Source organism: Mycteria americana, chromosome 2, assembly GCF_035582795.1.
Source record: "Mycteria americana isolate JAX WOST 10 ecotype Jacksonville Zoo and Gardens chromosome 2, USCA_MyAme_1.0, whole genome shotgun sequence".
In the NCBI taxonomy this organism is placed as follows: Eukaryota; Metazoa; Chordata; class Aves; order Ciconiiformes; family Ciconiidae; genus Mycteria; species Mycteria americana.
Window position 1 is genome coordinate 166,661,992 of NC_134366.1, and position 24,791 is coordinate 166,686,782.

Sequence of the window (24,791 nt, forward strand, 5' to 3'; positions counted from 1 at the left end):
AAATTTGGAGCTATGGTAATTACAGGAGACTATCCTTTCTCTTTGATGGGCTGTGCTAGCAGTCCTCACCTTGAAGGGACAGGAAAGCATTAGGGAGCTTGATAAGCAAACCAGTCTACAACAGAGCTGTACACAGGGTTATAGGCAGTGCTCTTGGGAGCTGCTTTTACCATAATGCCCCATGATTATCCCGGCCAGTTATACTTTGATTGTTTAGGACCTTATTGCTTTCTTAAAATCACAGAGATGTGGCATGCACATTTCCTAACGGCATTCACCAAATGGATGTCCAATGTTTCTGGAATTACTAGAAGGTCACGGGTTGGGGGATGTCTGTACCACACATGGGAACAGGCAGGGGCAGAGCTCTGCCTTTTCCTGATCCTTCTCACCAATATCTACCTGAGGCTGGCTCTGATGATCTTCGTGCCTTTGCAAGAAGTCAGGTTACGTCCCAAGATGCACTCACGAATGGGATGGGTCTCAGACTGAGCAGGAAAGATTGGTCACACTAAAGAAGAGGTCGGACTTGCTTGATAGAACATGCTCCACTGGAAACACTATAAATCTCAGCCATGGTTTATACCATGCTTGTAGAGGAACAGATGAGTTCGCAGTGCAGGGAGGTAAATAAAATTCTCCATTTCCATGTCAGTTCTGCCTGTTCCTGCTGGCTATTTACCACTGTGCAGCGATGAGAGCCAGTTTACTCTTTCAGCACATTCAGCTTATAACTTGTTTTAAATGTTAAGATAATTGATAAGGTAATGTTTACATCTAAATGGAAGAAAGTTTTGATATGAATTAAGTGGGGCTTTATACGTCATCTTAAAAGTATTCGTATCCTGTTATTCAAGTCACTAACCTGACACAGGCACTCAGTGAGTCACTTGAGAGAGGAACGTTGCACTTGCAGGACTGCCTCTGATTACAGCAAAGAGGCAATTGCCAAGACTCATGTATAAAAAGGAAATCTTCCTTCTTCAAAACGTTATTTTTGATAGAAGAGAGAGGACCCTCCTTTTCCCCCATTTTTATCTGGAAATTACAGTTCTAGTAGATGGTTATGGAGGGAAAAATGTTTATATCTGTCTCCCTTTCCATTGCTGGACTGACCTGCCAATTCCCTGTTACACTTCATGTGCTAGTGTTTGCCACATGTCTGCCACATAGCTCCTTAGCTGTGATAGACACTCCCTGAGTTGGTCCCAAAGATTTCTACTCCTCTGGATTCTTGAAAACAGACTTTGTCTGAAAGCTTGGAAAAAGGACAATAATGTCTTCACATAGAGCCCTGAAACCTTGGTGTGTTGTAAGCACTTGCCACTATGCAGAATTAGATGTCTAAGGAAAAGCAATGCAAGATACTGAAATACAACCCTGTAAGCAAAAAATAAAAAGGCCTGAAATTGAAAACAACTTTGGAAAATACTTTAAATGCAGCCTTTTAGAGAATAATCTGTTAAGCTAGTTAGTAAGAAGAGTTAGTGGTCACTTAGTTGCAGCTTGCTTATTTTTGCAGAGAGAAAAAACAGGATATAAACATCTCTTTAATCTGGCATTAACTGAAACTAAAGACATTCTGAAACAGAAATAAGGTGCAGTTTTTTGTCAGTGGAGCGATTATCTTCAGGCACAAACTGCAAAGGAGAAGATTGCATCCATTTCTCTGTGTCTCTGAGCCTAGCTTAAATGCCTCATGCAAGATCGGGTTTTGGTCAAACACAAGCCATGTTTTAAGTGATAGGAAGCACTTGAGCTCAGCAGGCTGGAAATGGAAGAGCCTTGGCTATCCTGGAGGTCAAACCAGATGGTCTGACAGATACTTCTGGCTGGGAACTGTATGCATCTGAGCCTGGAGAGTGCCTAGCTGTATAGGGACACTATCTTTAACAAATAAAATATTGCTGTACCGCTGGCTCTTTGGGGAAAGTAGAATTATCAGGACATTTCATTGGTTTGACTGTTTTCATCAGATATTTTTTGATGTTGCTCTTTGGGTGGTGTTACTGTTATTGCTGTTTGTATGGACTATAGCATGCTTCTGTGCAGACAAAAAGCCTGTTTCATAAGGAGTCTGCAGCCTTGCAGCCATCAGAGAACTGCATTAATTTGAAGGCAGTGCATGTGTTGAAGAGATGAACGTGGCTCAAGCGAGATTTTCAGTTTCAGGTTGGGTTGGAAGAACAAGAGGTCATGATGTGAGGAGAGAAAGAAGGTTTTGGGTTTACAGAGTGTGGGTGATAAAAACTAGTTGCAGTGAAGTTTCTAATCATTAAATCTGGTGTGAATCAGTTTTGAAAAACTTCGCAGAAGTCAATTTCCAGAGTAAATAAGGAATTAAAAGACATTCAGCACTGCAGCTTATATGGCAATTGTCTTTTTAGGTGGGAGACAGCTTATAGTAATAGTCCATATATTCTTTTTTATTATCTCATCAGAATAGCAGCAAGGGGTGCTATTTAACTAAAAGCTCCTGAACTGTGAGACATCTGAAGCAGAAAGCTAGCATTTGGCTAGATGAGAATACTTAGATGTGCCCAACAAGTGGAGGGAGAATTGGGATGGACAGGATAGCACCAGTGCAAACCTGAGAGCTATGATAGAATCACAGATTCATAAAATCGTTTAGGTTGGAAAAGACCTTTAAGATCATCAAGTCCAACCGTTAACCTAGCACTGCCAAGTCCACCACTAAACCGTGTCCCTAAGCACCACATCTACACATCTTTTAAATACCTCCAGGGATGGCGACTCAACCACTTCCCTGGGCAGCCTGTTCCAATGCTTGACAACCCTTTCAGTAAAGAAATTTTTCCTAATATCCAATCTAAACCTCCCCTGGCACAACTTGAGGCCATTTCCTCTTGTCCTATCACTTGTTACCTGGGAGAAGAGACCAACACCCACATCACTACAACCTCCTTTCAGGTAGTTGTAGAGAGCAATAAGATCTCCCCTCAGCCTCCTTTTCTCCAGGCTAAACAACCCCAGTTCCCTCAGCCGCTCCTCATCAGACTTCTGCTCCAGACCCTTCACCAGCTTCATTGCCCTTCTCTGGACACGCTCCAGCCCCTCAATGTCTCTCTTGTAGTGAGGGGCCCAACACTGAACACAGTATTCGAGGTGCGGCCTCACCAGTGCCGAGTACAGGGGGACGATCACTTCCCTAGTCCTGCTGGCCACACTGTTCCTGATACAAGCCAGGATGCTATTGGCCTTATTGGCCGCCTGGGCACACTGCTGGCTCATATTCAGGCGGCTGTCAACAAACACCCCCAGGTGCTTTTCTGCCTGGCAGATTTCCAGCCACTCTTCCCCAAGCCTGTAGCGTTGCATGGGGTTGTTGTGACCCAAGTGCAGGACCTTGCACTTGGCCTTGTTGAACCTCATACAGTTGGCCTCAGCCAATTGATCCATCCTGTCCAGATCCCTCTGCAGAGCCTTCCTCCACTCCAGCAGATCAAGACTCCCACCCCACTTGGTGTCATCTGCAAACTTACTGAGAGTGCACTTGATCCCCTCATCCAGATCACTGATAAAGATGTTAAACAGCACTGGCCCCAACACCGAGCCCTGGGGAACACCGCTTGTGACCGGCCGCCAACTGGAGTAAACTCCATTCACCACCACTCTTTGGGCCCGGCCGTCCAGCCAGTTCTTTACCCAGCGAAGAGTACACCCGTCCAAGCTGCCAGTTTCTCCAGGAGAATGCTGTGGGAAACCATGTCAAAGGCTTTACTAAAGTCCAGGTCAACAACATCCACAGCTTTTCCCTCAGCCCCTAAGTTGGTCACCTTGTCATAGAAGGAGATCAGGTTAGTCAAGCAGGACCTCATCACCTGGTTGTCCTGTATGTACCATGTGATGGCACTCAAGATGGTCTGCTCCATAACCTTCACCGGCACCGAGGTCAGGCTGACAGGCCTGTAGTTGCCTGGATCCTCCTTCCAGCCCTTCTTGAAGATGGGCGTCACATTTGCTAACCTCCAGTCAACTGGGACCTCCCCGGTTAGCCAGGACTGCTGATAAAGGATTGGAAGTGGCTTGGTGAGAACTTCCACCAGCTCCCTCAGTACCCTTGGGTGGGTCCCATCCAGCCCCATAGACTTGTGTGTGTCTAAGCGGTGTAGCAGGTCGCTAACCATTTCCCCTTGGCTTATGGGGGCTTCATTCTGCTCCTTGTCTTTGTCTTTCAGCTCAGGGAGCTGGGTACCCAGAGAAGAACTGGTCTTACTATTAGAGACTGAGGCAAAGAAGGCATTGAGTACCTCACCCTTCTTCTCATCCTTTGTCGCTATGTTTCCCCCTGCATCCAATAAAGGATGGAGCTTCTCCTTAGCCCTCCTTTTGTTGCGAATGTATTTATAGAAACATTTTTAATTGTCTTTTACGGCAGTAGCCAGGTTAACTTCCAGTTGGGCTTTGGCCCTTCTAATTTTCTCCCTGCAGAACTTCACAACATCTTTGTAGTCCTCCTGAGTTGCCTGCCCCTTCTTCCAACCAGGTCAGGAAGTTATCTTCCACACACTCCAGGAACCTCCTAGACTGTTTCCTCTCTGCTGTATTGTATTTCCAGCAGACACCTGGTAAGTTGAAGTCCCCCATGAGAACAAGGGCTAGCGATTGTGAGACTTCTCCCAGCTGCTTACAGAATATTTCATCTGCCTCTTCATCCTGGTTGGGTGGTCTGTAACAGACACCCAGCAGGATATCTGCCTTGTTGGCCTTCCCCCTGATTCTTATTCATAAACACTCAACCCTATTGTCACCATCATTAAGCTCTAGACAATCAAAACACTCCCTAAGATACAGGGCTACCCCACTGCCTCTCCTGCCTTGCCTATCCCTTCTGAAGAGTTTATAGCCATCCATTGCAGCACTCCAGTTGTGCGAGTCATCCCACCATGTTTCCGTGATGGCAACTATATCATAGTTTTCCTGCTGCACAATGGCTTCCAGCTCCTCCTGTTTGTTGCCCATGCTGCGTGCATTGGTGTAGATGCACTTCAGGTGGGCTATTGATCCCACCACCTTTCTAGGGGGAGAAATCTTAGTTCCTATGTGACCATTCTCAGGCAATTCTGTGGTTTCTAATACATCCATAACCCTTGCATCTTTGCTGCTGCATGGATCTCCATCCCCTGCCTCCACTGAGATGCCAGACCAAAGGACCTCGCTAGCACACCGTCCCTCAAACACTGGTGTTCCACCCCCAGGCTTATCTCTAGCAAGCCTGGTTTTATCCCTTTATGATGTCCCAAGAGAGAAGTTTGCAAGAGGTACCAGCCACAACTCAGCCAATCACAGCCTAATATCAAAGCAAGAATTCATCTTCATGTAATACCGATTTGCATTCATCAGCTTCTCACCACTGTGAGCTGCAGCTTTTCCTGGTATCTGAATTTCTACTGTCTAGCTTAAGTCTAATTTTGCAAAGAGAAATAAAGAAATGCTTGTGAAGCTGCTGGTCCCTGAACTAAATAGTACTGAAAGCTTTGCCTTCTATTTCCAATGCCATCACTTGTTACAGCAGGTACTATTGCCAAACATTGTAATGTTCCCATTATTACTATGAATTTAGAAGGACAGTGTAATATTGCTGTTGTGAATTGTGCAACACAACTGCAACCGCGTCTTCTCAGCAGTTCCGTACTGAATGCTTTCGTCCGGGTCGTTGTCAAAAATGTCATCGGAACGTCCTCTGATGACAGTGGGTCAGTCCATAAGGACAGCTGAAACAAGAACTGCGTGTGGCTTCAGTTCCCTGTCAAGCCCTTCTAAATGATGCTGTGATAGGAAATACCCTGTGACGGCAAGATGGCTAACGTTCACAATTTTTTTGTATATATCATATTCTTTAGAGGTTTGCTTTCAAAAAACTACTCTGCAGGATTATCCGAAGATCTCAGCTGTTATTTTCAAAAGTGAATTTTTTAGCTCTTGTGTTTATAGGTACAGGAGAATTCCTGGAAAATTAAAAAACAGAAGACTAACAAAAAGAACACAGTGTTTGTTATTTTTAAGCTGATCTCATGATTTTTGGTTTCCTAATTCATGATTCTGTCACGTTGATGGTAATATGGGTGTCACGTAATAGAGATGAATAGTCCCTCCGCTATTTCTGCTTCTGCCTAAATAGTCCTATTTTTTAAAGCACACAACTCCTTCATTACTGGTTGCTGGGACTAATCACACAAATAAATTATAGTTTTATAGGGAAAGAGGGAAATGCTGAGTGTAGCTATGTTATCCTCTGTGTCCTGAGCCTGCCTCTAATGTGGCTGCAGCGTTTAGGGAAGACTTCTTTTTAATATGAAAACAGCAGGCTCAAAAAGGAAGAAATTTAATTGTGGGTAGTCTCCAGCTTCTGCTCTCACTTATTTATTCCTGAGGTTTTTTGGTGAGGATGAGGAAACAATGAGCCTGAGTTGTAATGTGAATTTGAAAAACAGAGAACTGATACAGTTTTGCTTGCCTAACTTCTGTGGTAAGAGGAGCCTTGTTTCCAGAGCCTGGAACGTATGCCAGATGCACCAGGGGAGGGAACATAACAGTATTGCTTCCAAATACTGCTTGAATGATGTCCCAAGTTCCTCTATCATCCGCTTCCAGTCCCAATAAAAATGAAACATGAATAACAGTAGTGGATAACACATCTCTTTCAAACCCCAAACGCAAGACATGCTTCCTGAATGCGGATGTTATATAAAAAAAAAAAAACAAACTGAGGAAGTGGCCATTACCATGAAAAATAGAAGAAAAAAACAGAATAAAGAAGAGCACGTAAACCTGTTCTAACCATTCATGCAAAGAAGAGAAAATATCTACAGCTAGAGTAAGCCTCCAAACAAGAACTCTCCTCACCTTGCAAATGTATTTGCAGAAGGGTTTTTCTTTTACTGATCGTGCTTGGACCATACCTAATGCTAGCCCATACACGTCCAGTGCTGTGCCATGAAGATTGGCCTGTCCAGGCTTTGAGCTCTCCCTCTGCAGAGAGCACTTGTGGGACACTTCTGTCTCTTTTGCAATCGTTGTTTGACTCGGCACTTGACCCAAGGGCAGTCTTTCAGTTTGTAGAGATCTCAGAGGCAGGGGAACTTTGCACAGCTTTTAAAATCCCTGGGAGGAGATACGTTCAAAATCAAGCACAAACTAGGATGTTTTGCTTGGTCCCAGTGAATTTTTGGATTTCATGTCATCTGATCTCAGTACCCTCTTTCCCTACTAAACTTAACCTTTTAATAAGGGAACTTCAGAATTTCCACAGAAACTGCCACTTTCAAAATCTGTGAAACTTTCAGAATTTGGGAAACTAAAGCCCTTTAATTTTTTTATGATTTTGTTTTTTTTTTTTTTTTTTTTTTTTTAAATGAATGCCATTTAGAGGTACTGGATACTTGATAAAACATACTGAGCACGTTCAGATCTGATGTTGAAGAATATGTTTGCCAGCTTAGTGGATAACTATTGTGCAATCCTCGATCTAATTTCTCTGCTGTAACAAGGAGGCACATCATTCCTTGCTCTAAATGAAAAGCAAGGAAGCTACTCTTCTGAGGGAAGCTGGCATGCCGTGTTGTCCCTTTTCTAGTCTCACTCATCCTAGTTCTGGTGAACGTGCTCTTCCGAAGGCCAGACAAAAAAGCAACGTTCTCATTCTGCGTCCTGGGGACGCACCCACACAGAGATACTCTCATCAAGGATATTTTTCTTTCTCTCTCATGACCAACTGAGTCAGTGCACCTAGTCAGCAGCTGGCAAATACCATGCCTTACAAACACAAAATAGGCCACCGCAAATCCCACATGAGGATAAAGCCCATTGCTCACTCGAGTTCTCATCTAAATTGAGGGCGGAAGTGAGGAATAAGACCAAGCAGTGTTTATTTCTTCTTCATTAGTTCTTTGCCCTCTTAAAACCAGAGATGGCTCTTCTAGTGCCCTAGGATTGACAATCTTAGCTTTTTCCTTTGCTTATCTGCAACCATCTGCATCTTAGTCATTAAGCTAATAACAGTGCTTGTTTTCCAGATCCCTTAAAAAGGAAGAGAAACCTTTCAGGAAGGCACTGGAAATTCTACATACAGTGACCTAAAAAGACTGTCTCTACAACTGAACAATAACCTCTTTCTAATTATTTTTGGAAACCAATTTCTCCAGTTGTGAACAATGGTATCCTATTAGCATCAATAGGTCTGTTTGTTTGAAATATAAAAAAATGTCCTGGGTGCTGGCCAGGGCTGCACAGAGTTCTTCAGGCTCAAAGGTTTGAGACAATTTCAAATTAAGGATTTGCTGTTTGCTTTCTGTTTCTTTTTAACTTGATCCTGGCTTTATGCTTTTTCAGACCTGTAGTTATGCTTTGAGCAAATTCAGTAAGAAGTTAATTGGTCGCATAGATTGGGGTCTTTCTTATCATGCATCTAGGGTTTGGTTTAATTTAGAAGGCGGAAGTTAATCTTAAGAGTTATTATAGTAAACTGATGTAAATGTTTGGAAATTAGTCATTTGAACCATGTGAGAGCTATTCCAGCCTTTCTGTTCTAGGTCAGATCTTATCAGATTTATGCTAATTCACCTGCATTTTCAATAAGTAGTTTCCATGGTTACTCAACAATGTTGTACCATCTTTTCTTGGTGGGGACCTTTTCCATGCTGGCACAGCTGTAGGAAAGAAACAAAGAGTCTGGGATAGAGATTGGGCTGTAGCCTGTGCTCTGATTTTGATGTGCTCTGACTCAGGTTGATCTTCTGCAGCTTGGTTTAGCCTTTTGTTCCTACTACCTCTGCGCGTAGCTCTTCTAAACTCTCACTGCTCCTTGGGTTAGCTATCTTAGAGTTTCTAGCTTGAATTTATTTACACTCAGTATGAATAGTTAATGCCCATTTGGCCTTGTACCAGCATTGTCCTAAGGTATAAATAGCTCTTCTTCATGGATTCATTTATAAAGTTCATGCTTGCTCTCAGTACTTGTCTATCACAGTTAAGGAAGTAAAACTCTATTTAGTCTCCTTTCGTAAGATGGGCTCTTCAGTGTGCCTGATGTGCCTCACAACACCTTCTTTGCATCCACTCCTATTTGAATGTTTCTCCTTCCAGCAAAATTTTCAGAAAAATTTGTGACTTGGTTAGAGACATAACATAGAGACTTTTCAGAGGTCTTCCAAAATAACCATGGCAGAGCTGGAAACAGCCAAACCTATCCTTCTGCCCTTTGCTTTGATCATTCAAACTTGCTTCTTATGATTTAAATACCAGTGTTTTACATTCTGCAACTGGGCCAATTTTGCTTCTCATCTTTTTTACCTGCACCAGTGGATCAAGTGTTTTGACAGCATGTGTTGACTGATATTGTCTTTTTTTTCCAGGGAGGTTCAGCTTTTTCTCCAGCATCCATTATTACTAAGAGGAGAGCACAGACCCAAGCAGCAGTCCTGGCTGAAGATGTGGGATGCCCTTCATCCACCAGTGAGGAAATTGTAGCCTGCCTCCGCCAGTTGCCTGATCGTGTCCTCAATGATGCACAGACTAAGGTACACCAGAGCAAAATATATGCCATTGGCAAGGAATCAAAATGTTTCCATTGACACAAAGCTGTGAAGAAGCTTAAAAAACAAATTGGGCTGAATCCTTGTGAAAGAGGAGCTAGACTAGCTTTGGTGGAGTGATGCTGATGTCCATGACATCAATTTCTGACCTGTGAATGCTCACAGCTTGATTCTCCTTTAGACTAAATTCCTTTTACACTACTTTGACCACATCTTCCAAAATTAGCCTAAATATAGTTTTACCTTCTTTCAGTCCCCTCTCATCTGGCCCTGGCTGTTACTCTAGAGGAGAACCAAGTGTCTGTAGCTTCAGTAACTGCATTTTTTGCAGAAAAGGAAGTGGGGAGGGATATCAGTGCTCTGTCTCTTAAGTGGGAGACTCGTGAAAGCTGCAGTATAAATGATTCTAGAGATGGAACCTTTACTCGTAGATTAGAACACCCACTGGCAATACATTTTGTAATCAGGACCAGCATAGAGCCAATCCCTAATTTAAAACAATATTTTTATGACTACAACACCATCAATTCTCTTGGCCTACTCAGCTCATTTCACCTACTGAGACTGTCAGCACAAGCATTGCTGTCAGCAAAAGCATTGGCAGGAGCCAATGGTGAGTTTGCACTTACATTAACAGACAACTTGTTCACTTGAAGGCTATCAGCTCAGTTTTCTGCAACATAAGTAAAATGGAAATGACCAGGGTGAGCTAATTTAACTGCACTATTATTGCTTTTTTGCTAATCTAGCTCCTAGCTATAAGTGGTCCATTCCAGTACTGGGGTCCAGTGATGGATGGAATTTACCTTCGGGAGCCTTTATCTAAAGCCCTGCAGCGCCCTCAGCTTCGGAAAGTAGATCTGCTCATTGGAAGTGCTCAACAAGATGGGTTGATCAGCAGAGCTAAGGCAATTAAGGTAGGAAGAGACTCACTGTTAGGGAACTGATGATATTGCTATTACTATAGTGATGATGGTAATCATACGCAGCCAGGACAGATCCTTTTTGATCTCTACAATTTGTGAATTATATTCCATGCAAATATACAAAGGCATTGTCCACCTTCAGCCAGTCCTGTTTAGGCTGATTAATGGCATTATTATATTTGTTGATTAACACTACTGGGGGAGATATGAAAATGTAAAAGATCAGCAATGATTTAGCATGTATTAATGTGCAGCAGTATGTTTTACTGTCTCTGAAATCCTATTTATATTCCGATCTCAGTTATATATCACAAAGAAGAAAGCAAGCTTGTAACTTGGTTATGAGGTCCTTCACTGTGCAGCAGGGCTAAGTTAGTCTTTTCCATGCCAAGGGGGTTTTTTTGCGGCAACCTTTTTTCTCTGTTGCCTTTAAGAAGTACGTTTTCTTGTAAAGATGATTCTGAATACGGACTAGCTATGACTAAGCACTGGCCTGATGCGTGGGCTAGGGCTTCAGGGCCAAACTGATGCAATGAAAGAGAATTGCGTCCATGCTGTACTTTGGACATAAAAGTCCTCAAAAGCATGAAGGTCTACCCAGAGGGATTTTGCATCTTCTTGTGAGCCCTCTGGCACTGTCTGTTCTTGAGACAGCGTATCAACCTCTTCAACTTCATTTGTGCTTCTCCACAATAGGAGCAATAGCACTTCCCTCTTTAACACTGCCAAATGACATTAAATATTCCATCGTGCTGAGATATATGCTAAGAAATCAACAGGAAAATCTAATACGTCAGGGATTATTTTGAGGGTTATATAAGTGAACCGCAGGTCTGTTGCTATCTTTCTGTAACTGTGTGGATTTCACCTTTTAGGAGGCAGTGAACGGTTAATCCCAACTTCTCTTTGCTGGTAGCCAATAACACACAGACCAATTTACGTCAGAATTAATGACAAAATTACCCCTTTGAAAGAAGGCTTTTTGACCCCCCTGAATAAAGTTCATTTTGCTTGTTTAGTCTCCATCAGAAGTTTCCTGCTCTTATTTCATGTATCTTTCTCTTTTGGAATCAATTAAGAGAGGAAGTCAGGCATAGGAAATGGACTGTGATGCTGGAGGCCTGCAGATAATGATCCAGACACTGTGAGAGGGGAATAAACCTCAGTAACCTCATTACAAGTCATGTGATGAAGACTAGGAAGTGAAATTCTTTCCTTTACCACTATTTCCATGTGACAGTTGTCTGCAAAACCAAAATGAAATTCCGTGATGTATTAGAAATTATGCAACAAATAATGGTGTTACTGAAAGCCATAAGTGCTAAAAGCCAGTACTGTCAGGTTGAAATGAAAAGGAAAAACACTTGTAACTGGGAGCTCAGCAGTAAAATGTTGCTCTTCCAAAAAGAAAATCTGGAATATCTTCTTTATTTAAAGGCTTGCAGAAAATAAGATCGGAACGGGACTCAAAAGTTGGTGCAACTAAACCCTAAGATATGGTCATATCTACCTCAACCTGAGAGACCTGTTTTAAAATCTCCTACTGTTGGAGATGGTCTGATCTACTTTGGCAAGGGTTTAACTATCCTTACTTAGAGGGATAGGTAACTTATTTACTAGCTATTATAATAGTGCCTACCTTACTTGTTGCTACTGCTGTAAGTCAGATTCCATCTCTGTTTCAGAAAATTCATAATGTTCATGGTAGGTGGTTTTATTTGTTTTCTCCCTTTTGTCTTCCTTAAGCTGTTTTCATGTTTTCAGTAAGAACTGATGATTTTTTAATGCACATTTTCCTCTATTTCTATTTTTCTGTGTCTTAAGGTTTTTAGGGCTTGAGGGAATATGACTGTTTTGACCAGTCTATATTCCTGTCTTCTGATTGTTTTCCTAAAGACTTGCTGCAAGGTTAAAGTTTCCTGATTTCTTCCTTGTCCTTGCAGTTAGTGTATTAATTGCTGGGAAACTGTAATGCTTCCTCCATCATTGAGCTATTTAAGGACATGCATTTCCCAGGTCCGCAAGAGCATTTCTATGTCATAGCCATGACCATGCATGGTTGCAGTCAAAGTCAAATGATAAAGTCCTGAGTAGGCCACAGACGTATTTAGCTACAGTGGCAGAAACTGGTGTGGGTGGTCGTTGTTACCGAGAAGTCTGTGCCCCATTTCTGTCATTATGACAGAATGACAGCAATGACATTCTGTCATAATGTCATAATGTCATAAGGGATCTTTGATCTGCGCTAGCTGCCCTCTCCCCACAATAGACCTAGAAGAAGGATTTGGGACAACCCACACTGTATCCCACTCTTCTATTTTATTCATTTTAAAGGTCCCCTTAAGGTAGATCTGACTTGCATCTTTCTGGGAAAACCCAAAGCTGGTCTTACTGATATACTAAGAAAGGTGGGAGGGCTTAGCTGGTGGACAGAGCACAGAGCTCAACTGGGGGAACCAAGGCATAGTTCCTAATTTGCCTCCGACTACAGCCAAGTTATTTAATCTATTCTACAAAGAGGGGACCAAACCTCCCTGGGGTGAAAATCCATCTGTGGATGTGCTCCAACTCTGTAGAGAGAAGAACCATCAATGTATTTGGGTAGATAAATGGCACAGATAAAAGGTCCTGTGCCAAGTATATGGAATTGGCAAAAAGTCCTTCATTTCCATCTCCTTTAGGATGACGATTTCCGTGTAGTCAGATGCAAAAGTGGGGGACAGAAAAATTTAACCCCTGCTGACCTGTTCCACCAGTTCCTGGGGATAGCTGTGCTGGCATATTCAGCCAAGGGCTTGCTCTATTAATCCTGGTCTTGCTCAATTAATACTGATCCTGTAAATGGTGAGAAGACACTTTTAGCCATTTCAATGCAAGCAAGCTTCAGGCACGATGCAAATTTTATCACCTTAGACTGGAGTTGCATGCAAGTTTTATAAACACTTAGCAGTCGAGTCTTAGGAGTGAGAGTAAAACCTCTAGACTGCAACCAGAGCTGAAGGTGGTAAATCCAGTTGGCACCATGTTATTCTGTGGGGACTTACTGGCATTTGGTTGTGTTGGGTGTCTCTGTACTCCCACTGCAACACTGTGCTTTATGCCTGTTACAACCTTTAGTATTCAAAATGAAATAGGAAGACAGAAGGCACCACTTATGTGGTAGCAAAACATTTATGTTTGATTTGTTTACAATTAAAGTCTGAGGTCTCTCAGTGATGCTTGCAGCAGAGAGTATGCTGAACATTCGTGCCCAGTGTCTTGCCCATGGAAATGACCGTTTTATGGCATTCGCTTGAATGCTTATTCATGTGAACTGAGACAGATTTACCACTTCCTGGAGCACTTCGTACTCATCCCCAGTGCAGCCATCAGATGGTTGAAACTAAGTGAGAAACAAAGCAGAGTTTGTTAAGGGAATGGCAAGCGGTGCCGTAATGCACTATTATGTGGCATATGGAGCAGTTAAGCCTGAACCCGTTAACTGCCATTCCCATGGCAGACCTTCAGGGATAGTAGCTTTGATCAGTCATAGATTAGGGCAGCTGAGCAGAAACTTCTAAAAATGTTGATTTCAATTCCCAGCGGGGCAAAATTTTATCCCTGTGCTACATGTGATGCTCAGGTGGGAGGACCTAATGGTTCCAACGGGCATTAAATATACGGTCACAGTCACTCATGCTGATCTATATCTGTGGTTTTTTGTATATGCATGTAAGTCAGTATGGCCCTGTTTACATCCTCCGTATGTTCTGTGCCTACTATGTAATCTCCACATTGCAAGCATTGTTAACTTTCTTTTTAGTTGGAAGACTAAGGTTGCACTTCATGTGTTTTCTTTCTTTTTCTTTCCCTCCTTAATACAAATCTAGTTGGCTGCAGAACCCAGAACCAGCACATAGGGGGTTGGTAGATAAAAATATAGTTTATTTACCCCATGTAAGCAACTGGATCTATACAGACCAGATCTTCCGTCCTGCACTATATTAATCATTTAATTTCTTTATGGATAAAGGTACTCATCAACATGCAACAGATGGCAGATATGTGTATATTAATTGTAATGACCAGGGGAGCAGTGTCCTGCTAAATGCCATCAGTGAGGAGAATGGGCTGATGTCAACTCTTTACTTCATCTCGTAACTAGCTGGAATCCTTGAAACACTCTGCTGAATGGCTGGCAGGTCTTTCACCATCTTTTGTGACAACGTTTATCAAAAGCCATTTAAGACCTAAGACCTGTACATACTCTGTTAGTGTTATCACTGTTCCAGTTTGTCAGAAAAGTACATTTTGCCCCTTGGAAGATGTAAACATTTGGTCTACCAACTGCTACAATTTCTTTTCAAATAAAACACTGGGCCAGATTCATTCATAAGCTCCAGAAGCTATGCTGCAGGAACAACAACAGTAGGCATTATATAGCTCATTATTTAGACAATGTTTATGACCGCATTGCATCACCAGAACAGTAGAAAGTGGTGCACCTGCTGCCTTTAATTATTTTCTTACTTACTTTCTAAAAATAGTTGAAAACTCCACTGTAACGCTGAGGTCAGTTGCTAATACCTCTTTAAAGGTTAGCAGAATGTAAATTATTTTACATAATGTGCAGCTGTTTCTATTAATCTGGTAGCAGCTGTTGTATCTACTGCTATTTGGAAATTGTTCCTTGGTCATATATTTTCTAATGGGAAACATTTGTTGGACATGGAAAATTGGTCAAATTGAATCAATTTTTGAAAAGTTAAAATGCTTTGGCTTTTTAATGTTTCCTGGGTTTTATTTTGAATGCATCGCTTTGTTTTGTGCTATCATGTTAAAGTCAGATGTATAAATTATATTATATTGTAGCCAAAGCGACACTTGAGACATCATGTTTCAGATTGTGCTATTTTAATGCTGGTTGGGATGAAAAATCTCAAAATGTCTTACAAATGCCAGTTCTGTTTCTCATCCATCTCTGCCTGTTGAGTCCTCTTTCATCTGACTCAACGCATCTCAAGGACCACACTCTATTATCAATGATTGCTGAGAAAGGTGAATCATTCTCAGCAACGATTGCTGAGAAATTTTGCGGCATTTTGAAGATCACAGAAACTAGTGCATAGGCACAGTAAAAACCTAAGACCGACTGCACTGAATCAGATCAAAGGCCCATTTAGCACAGAACGCTGTTTTCAGCAGTGGCTAAGAGTGGATGTTAGTAAGAACAAGGTAAGCAAATCTGATACTTCTGCTAAATGCTCTCCAAACCTCTAGCATTTTGCACCTCAGGGACTTCCTAGCCTGAATTGGTCTTTCCGTAATTAATAACCATCAACTGATTATTTTATTTTTTTTAAATGCAAAAACTTGTTCATGAAACACCAATTTTGGCATCTGCAAAACCACGTGGCAAGGAGTTCCTCAGCTTAACCATGTGTTGTATGGTGATCCATCTCCTTCTCTGTGGTTTTCAACTGTAATGTTTATTTGATGCTTGGTAGTTGATGAGGCAGTGAAGGATCAGTTCCTAGGGTACATAATCAATACCCTAAGGTTTTTTTCTTTCTTTTACTCTCTGTGTTAAGTTATCCATGACACATGTAGAATAAGGGAACAAGTCATTAAGAAAAAAACAACAAAATGAAAGCGTTGCATGAGCATTGCTTTGTACAGGATGCTTTACACATAAGAGCTTGGGCGCTGCATTGACACAGAAAAGCATCTGTTCTTATCCATATCTGCCACAAATCCACCAGCTCCAGTCACCAAATGAGAGATTCCTAATTAGACAGCAACAATGCTTCTGCTGGTTAGTAGGGAGCTGACTTGATGTGTGCCAAAGCCGATGGGAAGATGGCTTTTGAATTCAGTGAATCTGCAGTCAGGTCTTCAGCGATAATTTCTGTTTCTTGCAGAAAAATAGATGTGTCCTTGCTGTATTTAAACTGAATGATTTTGCAGGCAAGTGTGTTATGCAGTTTCATATGTGGCATTTGTGCACATGAAGTGACGTGTCATGTGTGAGTTGCAGATCTTTTTCGAAGTACGTCTCTATTACTAAAACTGGCACCACATGACTCTTTTCACATTGCATGGGCCAAAATCTAGCAAAAGAAAAATTTATTACAAATACAAGGAAAATTGCCAAGAACTTTTTGACCTGAGGATATTTGGTAGTGTTTTGAAATCCCTTGTAAAGTCACTTAATCAAAATGCACAAAGCATTAGTGTACGTCAGTAAGGACAGGCTTCGGCCTCAGCAGACAGGGACTTATTTTCCATCTTTCATTTCTGTGAATCTGTTGAAAAGTAATTATTCCCTCTGTACTTTCTATATAGGGTTGTGGAAAGACCTAGCTGCATGATGAAAACCAGCTGCGGGCCATCAAAATAATATATTCAGTAAAGCATCTGTGGTAACAACTGGACTGGGCAGACACCAGCCTATTTTGCATCAGACTAACTGCCCAAAATAATATGGGTGGTTTATTAGGTCTTTCTCTCTGGAGTTCTTATACCAAGTTTCAGCCAGTATGCACCTGCAAGGTGCCCTCTTTAAAGAGGACTTCACCCACAGGAAGGTTGAGCTCTGTTTCTGAACTTGAAATAAATTATTTAAAAAAAAAAAAAAAGTGAAGAGTGTGAATTGATAAAATAAAAAAATTCCTCAAAGAAAGATGTGGTGAAAACTTCCAGCAGTCTTTAGCTTTGGTAAAAATAGGGTCGGGTAAGTAGTTTGGCATAGAAGATTGGCCCCCTGCTATCAGTAATTCTGCAGTGACACAGGCACTGCTGTGGGGAAAATACCTGTATGTCAGGAAAGGTTTCAGAACACAGATCCCAGGAAAAGGGCATTTCAAGGTAGGTGTTTCTGCAAGGCCCTAGGGGTTATGAAGTTTGAAGATCATGGCTGCTACTTTCATTGGGATTTGGAGGAGGGGGATTTCTCTTCCAGGGCTAAGGCAGATATTAGTCCAGAAGGGACCTAAATACAGGGCTTATGGGAGCCACATTTCTTTGTAGGTGTTTCCAGAAGAGGCAGAGTGATATAGCCATGAAATGGCTATAGCCATGGATATAGCCAATGGATATAGCCATGAAATGGCTGTATGGCATGTTTGCTTTCTGGACTTTCCAAAGGAAAGAAGCAATATCTCCCTCCCTCCCCTTTAGTTTTCCTGCAGGGAGCTCATCAGAAAGCCAGCACTGGGCACACTCACACTGGTGAACTATCCATGTGGACTACTTCTGTCAGCTGGGTTTCTGTAGTATTAGAGCTACATCTGCACAGCACTGTACCTGTGATTTGGACTTACCAGCTTAGGGATTCAGTCCTATAGTATGTTTAGAGGAAGCCAATACAGCTGGCTGGTGACAGTCTTGGGAAAGCAAAAGTAGGACTGTCCCCTTCTTCTTCCCCTAGGAATCAGAGATCACAGCAGAGAGGGCTCGTTCCAGCAGAGGGAGATCTGAGCCTATATTGTTCCATTAAAAATCTATCTTTTGGTTTTGTTTGTCAATTCCATGTATGCATTTTGTTCTCAGAAATTTGAAGAAAATCAAGGAAGAGTCAACAGCAAAACAGCCTTTTATCAGGCTCTGCAAAATTCTCTAGGAGGAGAAGACTCCAACTCATTCATTGAAGATGCAGCTACATGGTATTACTCCCTTGAACACTCAACCGATGATTATTCATCCTTTTCCAGGGCTTTGGAAAATGCCACCCGGTAAGAAACTCATCCTGTGTGACTGAGGTTAAGCAAGGTTTGTTTTGTTTATCTCAAGTGTGCATTTATATTCTGAAAAACTTGAGAAATTCCTGTGCAAATGAACAGAAAATGGGGAACATGATTTCATTTTCCATGAGGTTTCTAATGTCATTGGTAAACAGAAATTGAACTGACTTTTATGCCTTGTGAAAAGTTTGAATTGCCTTTCCCGAACTGTACATTGGATTCAGACTACTAATGCTTCTTTGTGTACTCTTTCATGTCAAAGATGTCTTGGTTGTTTGCGCACTCTGCATCAACTATTTCTTGAGTCCTCTCATCCCTGTGACAGTAGAAGAACTATTAGACTGGCTTTTATTCACAAACAATCACTTAATTATACAGTTAGATACTTTTCCTAGTTTTTGCAAAATTTGGAGAGTGGTCAAGTTTGAAAACTTTGATTTCAGCAATTACATTAATTTTTATATTATGAAACCTGCAAAATATATTTCTTCACAATGTCAGGCTTTCTACAGGTGAGTATCCTGTGTAAAACGGTGAAGCATTTGTGAATGTTCAGAAAAGTGGCTCCCAACCCCATTCTGTGCATTGCTAATCTCCATTTTACCTATGGCAGAAGAATCCCCTTAAGCTTATTCATGTATTTCCTTGACCCTTGGGTAATCATTTATGCCAGTGTACCGTGACTGTATGATGTCACGCAATCTGCATTTTGCTCCATTTGTGTATGGTTTCCCATGGTGAGAGAAAGCAGAATCAGTCATTAGGATGCTTCTGTAGGAAGTCTTCTTGTGGAGGTGAAAGAAGAACACACAATATCTGACTCTTGCCTTGTTTGATCCATCAGGGCACACTGTAGACTCACAGTGCCTCCCAGCCTCTTCTGAAGGAAACAGTGATGAAATATCAGCAGACGCATGAGCAACTTACCTCCAGTATATACACTCCCGTACTTTGCACTGAAACATTGCAGGCAGGGACCATTGCGAAGTGGAAGATGAGCAGTGGGCCATGTTCACACCACCTAGGATATATGCATAGTTTCGACCCTTAATTGGGTATGGCATCAGGGTCCAGCAGTTCTGGACAACAGTCAGTTTGAAGAGTTCATTGCCCTGTTGAACTAGGACTCCACAGCAGTCATGACACCTATGGTGGGCCATAGAGACTGATGGATATCTTTACCTTGGGTCACATGGTGGTTTGGTCTGCAGAGAAGACTAGCTTTTCCTCTCTCCCCCAAGGACAGCCAGTTTGCTTTAACCAGTTACAGATCTTGAGCTGCGGTGCAGTGGGCCCATTTTTCTGAAAGGAGGCAAACTGAGGGGAAATCTCCTTACCTCCTTTTTCCTGCTTTTTCCTGCCTCTGTGCAAAACTAAGGGGCTGAATGTTTAAGTGGAACAGATTTTCAGAAAACAAATCAAAAAACTCTTTCTCTATTCCTGTCTCGCCTTCATGAGAAGATCCATTATGAAAACTCTACATTTCTAAGGTGATGTGTTTTATAAGCTTGTGGTTTGAGTCCTAGTGTGCTCATCCAAGCTGTTTCACTTCTGTTCTGAACTGAGATATCATAGCTACAAGCTCCTGGTATCTGCGCTCTCAGTGTTACACTTTCTGTCCCACTGTGAGCCTCTCCATGAGACCTTAGAGACGAGATTTTCCTTTCAGTAGGTCTTTGTCCTCCATCAGAATTGCAGGGCGTTGTTCCAGGGGAGCCTCAGGAAGCAGGAGATGAACAGGAGCCAAGATTCACTTGGAAACATCCGATCCAAGACAGCAGTGACCAAATCTGTTTGGGGAAGGTTTCTGGGTGGTCCAGGTATGCTGATGCATTGAGGTCATGGAGTAAACAAGCCAGAAAGCTGTGGGTTGAGCTTTGTGCCATTTATTGAGTCTCGCACCGTGCCGCATTTGCCCTGCCTTGTAGCCTGTCCCAGGGACAGGCCACCCATCGCTGCGGTGTCTGGGGCCACTGCATGCAGCACATGTGGAAGTGCTGTGGTTCCTGGGCATTAAAGCCAGAACTCATCTTCGATCTCTTTCCATCACCACCATTACCCACGGGACTATAATTCTTTAGTCACATCAATAAGGTTTTAAGCCATAATAAAACACTGAAGAATTTAAATTTTAACCCTTCTTCCCATCCAGAGATACCTCCATAAGGAGCTGTTTATAACACAGGGCTGTCACATTTGATCATCCCCGTTCAGCCCAGGGCTCAGCATGGTGCAAACACTGACTTTTGCAAAGCTAGGACGGCTAGCAGCCTGCTTACTTGCAGCAGGAATGCAAGACACAAATAGCTCCTCGGGGTCTCAGCCCGCGAGGGCCCTGCAGCAGCCCCGTGGACATTGGGATTACCTGCTTGTTTACCATACGAGGCAAATGACTTGACTCAGGAAAGAAGGCAATGGCTTAAAGAGCCACCACGAGCAAGCAGAAGGATGAGTAGAGAAACCAGGACATCTGATGATAATCCTTTGCTTTAAACACTTTGGAAATTACTGCAGCTACAGGAGAAAGGGAGGGAGACGGCAGTTACAGAATGACAGTCATCTACAGCAGTATCACATACATGGTGGAGAAAAGAGGGGTTCTGGTTTTTTTGGTGTTTGTTTGGTTTGGGTTTTGGTTTTTTTTGTTTTTTTTTTAACAAAAACTTTACTGCCAGCATGGGTGTAACCCAAGAAAAGTTCTATGTCAAGAAGTTATAATTAATTGCTAAAGTTTTAACAGGAGTATGAAGTGTGAGAAAGCAACATAAATGCTTGTTATAAACTACACACATTGTGCATATTTTGTGGTTTTAAAATATTTTCACTTTTAAAATTGTTTTAGTTGCAATTCTCTGGTATTTTTCCCAGGTATAAAAGGAGTTTCATTTTCTTTTTTTTTTATTTTTTTAGCTCCGGTATTCTATGCCTGTAAGAAACAACCATTTCATTTTTGTGGTTACTATTTTTTAAAATTTTTTCTACTTCCCCAGAATAGTCGACTTTTTTCCCTTCATAGCACCAAGAATCAGTTTTAAATGGTGAAATGTATCTCAAAGCATTTCTCGAGAGCTAACACTCTCCACAGGCTCCCTAGTTTTCAAAGACCATCTGCTCCTTTAAAACCCCATGCTGGTAAGCGAGTGAAGAACAGTAATTTTTGTTTCATATGGGTGTTGTCAACCATAACTGTCAAAGAGTATTGTGGTCAGTCAGCCCATTGCTTGTGGTCTCACAGATGTGCTTAAAATAAACTGCTGAACCAAGATAGCTACCCAAACAGTGCCTTTCATAATCATACCAGTTAAATATAGCAACATGTTTTTATGCTTCTCTGACACTGTTCTTTCTCGCCATCAGTCGTTCTTTTTTTACCTACCGAGTTTGAAGGAGCAGCTACTCTTTCAGATTCACTAGACTGAGAATTGAAACTTCCCACTTTTGCAGCAGATACGTTTGCGGGTGCTCATGTAGTTATGGATATATAAACACCCAAAGAGTGTTCTGAGTCCTTGGGCACATGTAGAATGAGAATTGGTGATATGTGTGTATATAATATTGCCTTGAGGAATCATAACAAGATATCTTGCCGTAAGGTGTCCTGTTTTCTGCCTGCCCCTCTTGAACCACTTGTGCTCCTTCCAGCTACTGCTCACCCCACCTTCCAGCCCCACTTCTTGGGGCAATGGAAGCTAAGATGGTTTGGACATAATTGCTTCACTCATACCTTTGTATTGCAACACCTGGTGATTTGGGCCTCCTGGGTGAATTATGGGCCCCCATTAACTAGACTAAAATGGGATTGGTTTTTTGGCCAGGATACTCCTTATGTGTCAGATCTTGTTTCTTTAGTATCATTACCATTGTTCAACACTCCATAAAACAGCAATTTTAGTGAATTCTAAGCTGTACTGGGCTCATAGAAGGTGAATGTGGTTTCCCTCCGTGCACTTGAAGGCAGAGATATGAGGTGTTTTGGAAGATTTAAAGGTGGCTATCAATATAGAGAGAGGTCTGTTGGTTGGGGGGGGGGGGGTCTTTCCTTTTTTTCTGTTATGTGACTGTGTCTATTACCTGCTCCTCCTTTTTTATCAGGGACCAGTTTATCACGTGTCCCATCATAAACATGGCCAGTCACTGGGCTGCTGCCTCCAGAGGAAATGTCTTCATGTACCACCTACCTGAGAGCTCCTCACAGAGCAGGTAAGGAGACGTATTTTATTATGTTTCTTGGATTTAGAGTTTGCGAAACCAGGGCTGTCTCTTTGGGCACCCTTTGGAGTCAATGGATAGATGTAGGTATGAACAGTTCAGATTAGCAAAGGAGGGATTGGGCTCTAATGGATTATTTCTCTCTGTTGACTATATAGGAATGCTGTTTCTGAACTGAGGCACTTCAAGTTAGATGTCTAAATTGTTTCCCTTCTCCAACTTACTTACCTTTGCCGGTTCCAGCTAGCCTTTTAGATTTGTACTCTATATCTAATAAATGTTGCACGAAGAACCAGAATGTGGCCTAAGTCATCGGGAGCCCACAGCTCTCAAGGTAAATGGGGTAACATTGTCTAAGGACTCAACATTAATTTAACACTGCCCCCTTTTGAAGTCAATGCAGCTGTACCAGAGTTACACTGACTGGCCTTCAGTGTGGACAGGGTCTGGGATTTATTCCTTCCTGCCCCAGCACTGTGACTTGTGATCAGCCGACAGACTGTCTCATGGGAGGAAAAGTATTTTTGAACACAAGCATTTGCAGACTCAGGCTCTATGTCATACTCCATGTTCGAAGCTTGCTTGAAAAATTTTCAGCGGGAGAAGCTGGATGATATTTTAGACAGAAAGTTCTAAATGCCTGTGGGAGATGGGCATAGAATAAGCTGGTAGTCAGAGGCTATTAAGGTGACCTTCCCTGGTTTCATTTTAGACCCAGCCCCTGCCAGAAGTCAGGATGAGACACTGAGGTTTGCAGGCAGTGGTCAGCACTTTGGGCTACTGTATGATGTGACGTACCATGGTAGCCCCTGGTCCCTTGCTCTCAAAGGCTGAGTGATCAGAAACTGCAGTGAGAGGAGCCCCACCTGACCCCTAGATCCACACATTAGGGCAGCAAAGCCCACAGGGGTGCTTATCTTCTAGCTGTTCCCTTATGAGGGAGCAGTGCTTATCCCCTGCTCCCTGTGCTGCCCCATACCTCTCTCCGAGAAGGATTTCTGAGACCCTTTCCTTTTTCTCAGGCTTTCTCTGAAAGGGCTCAGGGGAGGGACAGCGGGTTCCTACTGGCACCATTTGATACTGTGAAGTTCCCTGCGAACTACGTGAGTTTTTTCCTTTCCTGATAGCGTAGTGAAAAAGCATTTGAAAGAAACCAGCCAAGATCTAGGTTACAGATGAAGGCCATTATGCTGCGGTAACACAGGCTCGCTTTCTTTTTAGCCGAGAAGTTAATCCCCAGGGAGCCGTTATTTCGCTGGCAGCTCCAGCGGGAAAGTTCGCAGTGCTCCATTTGGCTACCGATAGGCTCAGATAAGTGACTTTTACAAGGTTCGAAATAGGGCTGAGCTATGGTATGCCAAAAATCCAGCCACACAGAAAGAAAAGACGTGTTCTCAAATTAGCTAGTAAGTTTTCTCTTGCTTCAGAGAATGATAGTGACCCAGTCATCTATGATAAGATCTTATTTGAAAGTAGATGAACTAGTACTTATACAACTTAGAGACACTGGCTTTGAGGCAGTGATTTTGAATTGATGAGAATTTCCTCTTCTATCTAGCCTTATTTAAGATTTCTCTTGAGCTCATATTATTTAGCTCTCCTCACATTCTTCAGTGGAGTAATAGTTTACGTAGCACTTAGCTACACATTTTAATAATATTTATGTTGTCAGTGATCTTCTAAGCTAATTACTTTAAATTTTAGTGCAAAACTTATTATTTCACTTTTTCATAACCCTCTTTAAAAGAGCAAACAAAACCAGTATGCTGTGTGAAACTTGTGGGAATGTGAGGCAGAGGCTCAAATGCCTTGGGCTAAGCCACTTGCAAGGAGAAATGGACCCAAATTGGTATGCTGCGTTTACGTTCTTACTCCTTTTGTCTTTATTTATGCTTAAGTACCGTTAAAATAAATGTTGTTTAGGTTGCAAAGGCAAGCACTTAAACAGAAATTGCAGAATTCAACTTGTCCGTGTACCGAAGGATCTCATTTGACACTACGACGTGACTATTTATGAAGTGATACCCTCATTTTCCCAAGGGACCCCACACTAGGTCCTTTGCTGAATATACTGTGAATTTTTTGTTTAAACATCGTTGTCATTCATTCCTAAATGAATCATTCCTTATTCTTCTTCCCAGTTTTGCCATGTGACCTCTCTCCCTCACCTTCCCTACAGCATTCCCCCCTCCATATAGTATATGTGCATTGCAGGCTGTCCAGCAGCCTCACTGCATGCCAATGAAGTGATGCTGTTGAGGGTAGGAGCTTCGCATGGGAGAGTGGTCTTAACGGCTAAAAACTGTGAGAAACCATCCGTAATCTGAAACCAACCAAACACAGTGTTTGGGAATATTATTGGCAATTTGCCCTACTGGATT

General features: G+C 42.2%; 1 protein-coding gene across 1 annotated transcript in view; it reads left to right on the forward strand.

The window, feature by feature from the left end:
• Positions 1-24,791, forward strand: part of TG (thyroglobulin) — a 168,749-nt gene that overhangs the window by 128,041 nt on the left and 15,917 nt on the right. The window contains exons 41-44 of the mRNA XM_075495481.1: positions 9,375-9,539; positions 10,304-10,471; positions 18,011-18,192; positions 22,294-22,401. Of these exons, the coding sequence (XP_075351596.1) occupies positions 9,375-9,539; positions 10,304-10,471; positions 18,011-18,192; positions 22,294-22,401 (623 nt within the window). The remainder of the gene's footprint in view (positions 1-9,374; positions 9,540-10,303; positions 10,472-18,010; positions 18,193-22,293; positions 22,402-24,791) is intronic.